At 38.4% G+C, this 7,520-nt stretch overlaps 1 protein-coding gene across 2 annotated transcripts; it reads left to right on the plus strand.

Moving 5' to 3' along the window:
- Nucleotides 1-361: 361 nt before the first annotated feature.
- Nucleotides 362-4,019, plus strand: LOC131362539 (uncharacterized). 2 transcript variants are annotated; one of them, XM_058404591.1, is made up of 6 exons: nucleotides 362-938; nucleotides 1,660-1,783; nucleotides 2,207-2,253; nucleotides 2,453-2,841; nucleotides 2,940-3,073; nucleotides 3,177-4,019. In XM_058404591.1, exons 2-5 carry the CDS (start codon nucleotides 1,740-1,742, stop codon nucleotides 3,069-3,071), a joined length of 612 nt encoding a protein of 203 aa, XP_058260574.1. In that variant the 5' UTR covers nucleotides 362-938; nucleotides 1,660-1,739; the 3' UTR covers nucleotides 3,072-3,073; nucleotides 3,177-4,019. The 2 variants fall into 2 exon arrangements, with proteins under 2 accessions (XP_058260574.1, XP_058260575.1); XM_058404592.1 differs by having other exon boundaries at nucleotides 1,739-1,783.
- Nucleotides 4,020-7,520: the final 3,501 nt, after the last annotated feature.

Here is a 7,520-nt window from a genome sequence, read left to right on the forward strand (position 1 = left end):
TCGCACACCACACCATCTGACAACAACTCTTGTCACTCAACGCCGTCCCCAAACCACGTTTTGTCACGAAAACACCCGCGACAGGTGGATCCGGAAATGACGCGAGACTTTTGGTAGAGGTTTGTTTTGAAAATGGACGTCGGCAGGAGTCTCGCTCTAAATAAATGTTAATTTATTAACATAAATGTTGTGTCCACACTATTTATGAAGCCATGTTGCTGCTGCTTTTCTTCCGGTGACCTCAACTCTGTTGACTTGCTCTCTCATTGGCTGGAGGTCGCAGCTACAATTGACACCACGTGATGTCCAGTCGGCCGACCGTCCCAGATATTTAACATGCCAGATATCTGGATTTTGTCTGCGAGGCTCTTTGATGCGTCGTCACACATAAAGATTGCCGAGCGCTGATTTTCCCACGATCACAGCCCGAGCTGTCGGCGAGCTCGTTAATTTGCAAATCGGGCTTAAAATCCTGCAGTGTGACCGAGGCTTTACTTGCGCAGCCCAGTGGATCGCGCAGTGCGGACCAGTTTCAGTCGAGCAGCTTGAACCAACTTGAGCAGCGCTGCTCGAACCACACACCTGCGTGACTCTGATGGAAATAGACCCCGACCACCATTAAAATCACCATGTAACAAACAAAAAAAGTACAGTAGTCTATAGATGGCACTGTGTTGCTTAAAAAATGCTTTCAGAATCACACTAATACCTTGAAGGTATACAGAAAATATTTAGATATATGTGATTATTTTAGGATCCCATCCTAATCAAGCCTACATTGAACGGAAGCTTGACTTAGACGTGCTGTGTGTGTGATTATAAATAATTCCGAGCAGGTTCAGTGACGTTGAACAGATTAGGGTGTGGTGTGTTTGTGCTTTTCGTGAGCTGAGTCAGGGTTACTTCCTCAGAGCAGACACAAAGAGAACACACGTCGTGTAAGTCTAAGCTTCTTGCCTTTCTTGTTTTGTTTTGTTAAGTTGGATTTTTTTTTTTTTAAATTTAACATTAAATGATGTTTGTGTGTCCTATTTCATTTATTTAAGTTTGTATGGGGATTTTAGTGTTTTAGATTTGACAATGATTTCCGTGAACGTGAAATAAGCTTTTAGCTCTGTGCCAGGCTGCTCTTGGCTGCTCTTGGTCAAGGTTAAATCGAGGAAGAAAAGACGAAATATTTGTAGAATATCTGTAACTTCAACACCTTTTTTATTATTATTATTATTATTATTATTATTATTATTATTTATATATATATATTTTTTTTACAACTTATGAAATGTTTTAGTCTTAATGTTGAAGTTAAAAAAAATTTTTTTTTAGTATTTATAGTATTTTTTTTTTTTTAGTATTTATAATATTTTATTATGAAACTTTTTTGAAGGAAAATATGTTGGGGTTTTTTCCGCCATTTTATAAACTACAGTTTTTCATATAATTATATCAGATTAATCACGAATATTCTAGGGAACGTCACTGTTTACACCACATTCAGTAAAAGTATTGCTTTCATTATGAACGCTACAATTAATCAGCTGTTGTCATAATATTAGACTGAAATGTTTTTAGTTGGAAAGCAGGTTTGGGATTTGTTCAGTGTCAGTTTATTTTTCTGTGTAGCTCAAACTCTCCCTTTTCCCTCTTCTCCTCTCTTAACAGCCTTGTTCATCAATCTGTGCATTTATCGTTGTAAAAGTGTAAGAAACCCGTTGCCTTACAAACTTTCTCATACTTTTAGAATGGCAACTGCACTGCAGTATGAGTTGGTCACAAAAGAAAATAGGTAAGTACAGTCCATATACACAAAAGTTGTATAATTAATGATGTTTATTTACTAATTATATATCTTCTAAGGCATAGAAATGTTTTCTAAACCTCTTATGAATCAGGTTATCATAATATTAATAATAATAATAATAATAATAATAATATTATTATTATTATTATTATTATTATTATTATTTTGGGGCGGTGGTAGCTCAAGTGGTTAAAGCTCTGGGTCGTTGACCGAAAGATCAGGGTCCAAGCTGCCACCATTGGGCCCTTGAACAAGGCCCCTAACCCATCCTGCCCCAGGGGTGCTGTATCATGGCTGACCCTGTGCTCTGACCCCAACCCACAAGGATGGGATATGTGAAGAAAGAATTTCACTGTGCAGTAATGTGACAAATAAAGATAACTTAACTATTTGTATATTGTTTTGTAGAAATCCTGTGGATGTGAAAGGTGAATTATCTAGACTCTGTACAAAAGGTATATGAAACTACAATATTTTGTAGACAGATTACATTTAATGATCTGGGTTTTTTTTTTTCAATATATCCTATATTCTAGTATTAATCAAATAGAAAGTAAATTTTTATTGTTTATTCCGTTCTTTCAATAAATGACGTGGTGTTTTGTGGGTCTGGATGCTAATGTGATCATTCACACTTTCACTTTTCTTTCATAGATGGCCGTGTGGATCTTGGTAAAGTGGCCAGAATTGTAAAAGATAACACTGGTAAACTGATTCCTCTCAAAAAACCAAAGGACTACAGTGTTAGGGTGTGTGGGCAGGTTGACACGGTCTACAGTGGCAATGAGGATCAGCTGGAAGCCTGGAAAGATTTCTACCTACCAAAGAGAATGGAGATGGTGGTGATGGGTGCGGTTGATGATTTCCCGTGTGACGCGTTCAGCCTGCAGTTAGTCCTCTTGCTGTGTGAAGATGGGAAGATCTACGCCTACGAAGATGAAGTTCTGCACCTTGTAGCCAACAGTCTAAAGGAGCTGCTAGACAATGGCTTGACCTTTCCCGGATTAGAATGCTACAAAGAAGGCGAATGTTTCGAGGACTACGTAAGTCTTCACAGTTTTCCAATAAAATGTTTAGTGACCTGCACTGGTGTTAAACCTTTTCCTGCAGGATATTCACTGTACCCTGTTTTGATTTTCAGACAGAGGAAGAGTACAATAAAATCATGCAATCTGGCGAAATGAGTAAGATAATAAAAGCGCACAACTGTTACCGTGAATCTTTGGAGAGTGATCTCTTGAAATCTCTAGAGGCAATCAAAAAAGTCAAATGAAGGTGAATTGGAGGAAAAAAAATACCCAGTTTCTTTTATTTCTGGATTTCACTGTGGTGCAATTATTTTTTTATTAAGCTCCTTGTTTTAATTTGATTTTTTCAGGGTGTGGAGGATGGCCGGCCCAAGAAGAATTCCGGGATGATAAAACAGTGCTCGAAGACTAATTTCTACAGAATACAAAATGCTCCATCAGACAAAAAATTATTGACCGTTCATTAAAGAGAGCTTTCAATACTCTCTTTTAACAAAGGGAGTTCATCAACCGATAGTAGTGGTCGAGTTTTTAAGGGTTTTTACTATCAAGGGTTTTTACTTACAGTTTTTGCTTGCTAAAACATCTAAAATTGAACTATTAGAAAAATAAAATTAAAAAAAAAAATAATTGCACTATACATTTCTGCACATATCAGCCTTGGTGATATATCAGTCTAACACTAATGTAAAAATTCAGAGGTAATACCATTTCTATTCCAGTGTGAATTATTAAGTTTCAGGATGTTTGGGTGTCTGTAATCTTTTCTTTCATTTTTAACCCTGTAATGTCCAAAGCAATGGAAAAATTCTTACTTTGCATTATTTATTCGGTTAATAATAACAATATATAACTCTTTTTTTTTAATAGACCCCATAATTATTTAATTATTGGCCTCTATCAAACGGCTGCCCAATCAGCTTGGGTTAAGTTAAAAACAAATTTGTTAATGCAATATCATGACTACCAAACGGTCACACAATGTATGTTGTGCAGGACTGAATGGATTTTGAAAAGCAGTCTCAGACACACTGTTAGTTCAACAGGAGATTTAATCAGTACTGCAGTGAGCCTGCAGAATGTTGGAGCTGCTCTGTGTGAGGCTCTTTTTTCTTTGCAATGTCTGTACACAATGTTGAATATATTGTATGATACATATGAGTATGTTATTTTAATACAATTCTTATGATGTATATTTTCTTAGTTTTAGTTTTGTCCTTGCTTTGTTGTCATTGATCATTTGTCAAATTCATAATTTCAGGCCCCTGCCTGTTCAAATCCAGGATTTGAACCCAAGACCTTCTTGATGTGAGGCAACAGTACTAACCACTAAGCCACCACGCTGCCCTACCTCTAATCAATAAATCAAAAATTGATATTAATCCTGAAATGTACTCATTTAAATTCAATCAATTCTAAAACTATTTTAATCCATAATCCAGAGTTAAGTTTAATTTTAATCTTAATTTATTTTGCTTACATATATTAATCTCACTTGTTTTAATCTGTGCTTAAGCAATATAGTAACAGCTATCAGCTGTGGCAAAGTCAAAGTAGTTTAAAATAGTATATATTATGTCCATGTGTCATGTCCATGTTTCTAGCAAATTTGGGAAAGTAAGGCAGGTCAGTAAGGAAGGTCTGTCAACCAGGCCAGTGTGTGATATGTCCTGGCTAAATAGATAGGGAGCCAGGAACAGAGTGTTCTGGAGCCTTGAGCATAGTGCCAGGAGAGAGCAGCCCACAGATGTGACAACAATTAGATATGAGACTCAGATGGCAACATCAGTGAGAAAAACAACCAAATGTAAAATCAGAAGTAAAATTCATATACACTTTACAAACATTATGCATAAGCAAGTAGAGGCCCTACAGTAGAGGTAAAGGAATGCAAACACCACTTCAAGCTTCTCACTTAATTAATCCAATTAAAAGTTCAAGATACAAGATTCAAGATGCTTTATTGTCATTTCAACCACATATAGCTGACGCAGTACAGAGTGAAATGAAACGTTTCTTCAGGACCTGGTGCTACGGAAACATACAACATAAAGATCAAAAACAAAAAAAAAACAACACAGAGCTATGACAGAAGTTTTAACAGTCTGGTAGGGGTCCTGATGAGATACTGTAAAGAGCATGTGGCTATTACTGCTGATATACAGCACATGCTCCATTGTTTTCTGGTTAGGGAAGACCATAGGGATTATCATAGATTCCTTTGGTATAAAAACAATGACCTGGACAGTGAAATTGTGGATCACAGAATGCGTTCTGGAAATAGTCCATCACAAGCAGTGGCTATCCATGGCCTACGGAGAGCAGCTAAAGAACATTAAGAGAGTTTTGGCAGTAGCACTACTGAGCTGGTGAAGAAAGAGTTCTACATTGATGACATGCTGAAATCTTGTGCTACAGAGGCAGAGGTGATCAGCCATGTACACAGGAGATGCTTGTGGTGTCTAATCTCAGACTGCACAAGATCATCTCCAACTGTCAAAACGTGATTGAAGCCTTTCCTTTGAAAGACTGTGCTGAGGACATTAAAGATCTGGAACTTTTTTCTAATGACCTTCCCATCTTACGTAGTCTTGGTGTGTATTGGAATGTTGCAACAGACTCTTTCATGTTTCACAGATGGACAAGCCTTTCACTCGGAGAGGGTTTTTTTCTAACGTTAATGTTGTTATGACCCATTTGCTGCTGTAGGATATCTGAAGGTGACAGACTGTCATAGTCACACAAGTGTTAGCATTTTATTTGGGAAATGCAAATTAGCACCACAGCCAGACATTACTGTCCCCAGACTGGAGTTGTGTGCTGCTGTATTAGTAGTGGAGATTGCTGAGTTGATTCTGGAAGAGATTGACATGACCATATATGCTATTATACTGACAGTAAAACAGTATTAAGCAACATCCGTAATAAAACACGGAGGTTCTATGTCTACGTGAGAACATGACCCAACAGATCCAGATCTGTGCCTGCAGCATTCTTAGGTGTTGTGTTAAAGAATGCTTTACATGAGAGTTATCCAACAGAGATTAAAAGCATGATTGCAGCTCACAACCTAAGAGTGAATCTCCTGTCCTTGACAGCAATGCCTTACTTCAAGTAGGGGGAAGCATTGCGAGGTTAGGTCTGGAACCTTGTGAAGTCAACCCTATTATCATTTCAGGTACACATCATGTAGCGACGCTAGTTTTGGCTAGTTGGAGGTAAAAAGTGCATACGCAGTTTGCTTTTCAGGTGTGTTATCTGCAAGAAGCTGTGAGGGAAGACAGAATATCAGCAGATGTCTGATTTGCCAGCAAAGAGGATGGCAGAAGCTCCACCCTTCACTTATGTGGGTGTCGATGGTTTCTGACCATAGGAAGTGACTGCCCATAAGACCATGCATTCATCCCTCCATCCTCCCCGCCATCCATACATCCATCCATGCTTCCATCCATCCATCCCTCCATTCATCCCTCCATCCATCCATCCACTCATCCATCTATCCATCCACTCATCCATCTTTTAAAGCAAATCAGATCTTAATGAATGCACTTTGTAGACATATACAGATCATTAATTGTCTGATTACAACATGCCACTGTAGTGCAGGCAAGGGAACATCTGAAAACCTGTTTTGCAACATAACACAAAGCTGTTTTTGTTAAAATGTTCAACTGAAAGTTCTGGCTAAATTGTAATGATTTAGCTAGCTACAATATATTCGGAGTGTCGTTAGCGAGATTTCACCACAGTGTCCTATCCTCCCTCTATGTACTTGTTTTGTTTTTATTCTCCATCTTTGACCATTGTTCCCTGTGAACTGTTTTCCATAGAGGGAAAAAAACAGCAGTAATCAACTGCAGTGTTCCAAGGAAATAGTTGGGCCATACCAACTTCCACTCCCTGAAACTCCCTATCTGCTTATCAAATGTCATCCATGACATTGAAGTTGATACACAGGTTTACTCTTTTCTCTTTGGGACTGGTTTTACTCTCATGATTTGCCGTGAGGTGTGACTGGGCAGGACAGGACCTGTGAGCTTAGTCTGAGTAAACATTCACCCAAGCAAATTATATGATACGATGTGAGCCAAACAGCCAAACAACATTCAGGGTGAAACAGTCATGTGTTCATGGAGCACTCAGCCTGGGTGAATTTGCAGACAATTCCATTAAAATACAAGACTTTTACATTAAGAAAAAAGAAAAACAAAAGCAAAATATGCTGAGTTCTCGAATACACTAACTGGCCACTTTAATAGAAACACCCTTACCGCTCAGTCAATCAAGCACTCTTCTAAGCAGGTCTAAGCACATTTCCCAAGGGGACGATCCACTTTATCTGGGTCTGCATCTCTCAGGTCAAAAGTTGGTGTGTGATGATGTTTAAAGTGGATATATTTTTCCTTCCTATGAGATGTGGTAGCTTAGTGAGGAAGGTGTTGGATTACTGGTCAGAAGGTTGTGAGTTGGACCACCAAGCCACTACTGGGTCCCTGAGCAAGACCTGTAATGCTCAATTGTATAACATGAGATAGTTTGTAAGTTACTCTGGATAAGGGTGTCTGCTAAATGCCTGAAATGTGGTAATCAGGTCTTGTGTTGTGAAGCAACATTTAGGCAACTTGTGCAACAGTGGCTTGGGGATATAAACACTGATCAGCCATAACCTTATGAGCACTGAGAGGTGAAGTGAA

Source organism: Hemibagrus wyckioides, linkage group LG12 (assembly GCF_019097595.1).
Source record: "Hemibagrus wyckioides isolate EC202008001 linkage group LG12, SWU_Hwy_1.0, whole genome shotgun sequence".
NCBI lineage: Eukaryota > Metazoa > Chordata > Actinopteri > Siluriformes > Bagridae > Hemibagrus > Hemibagrus wyckioides.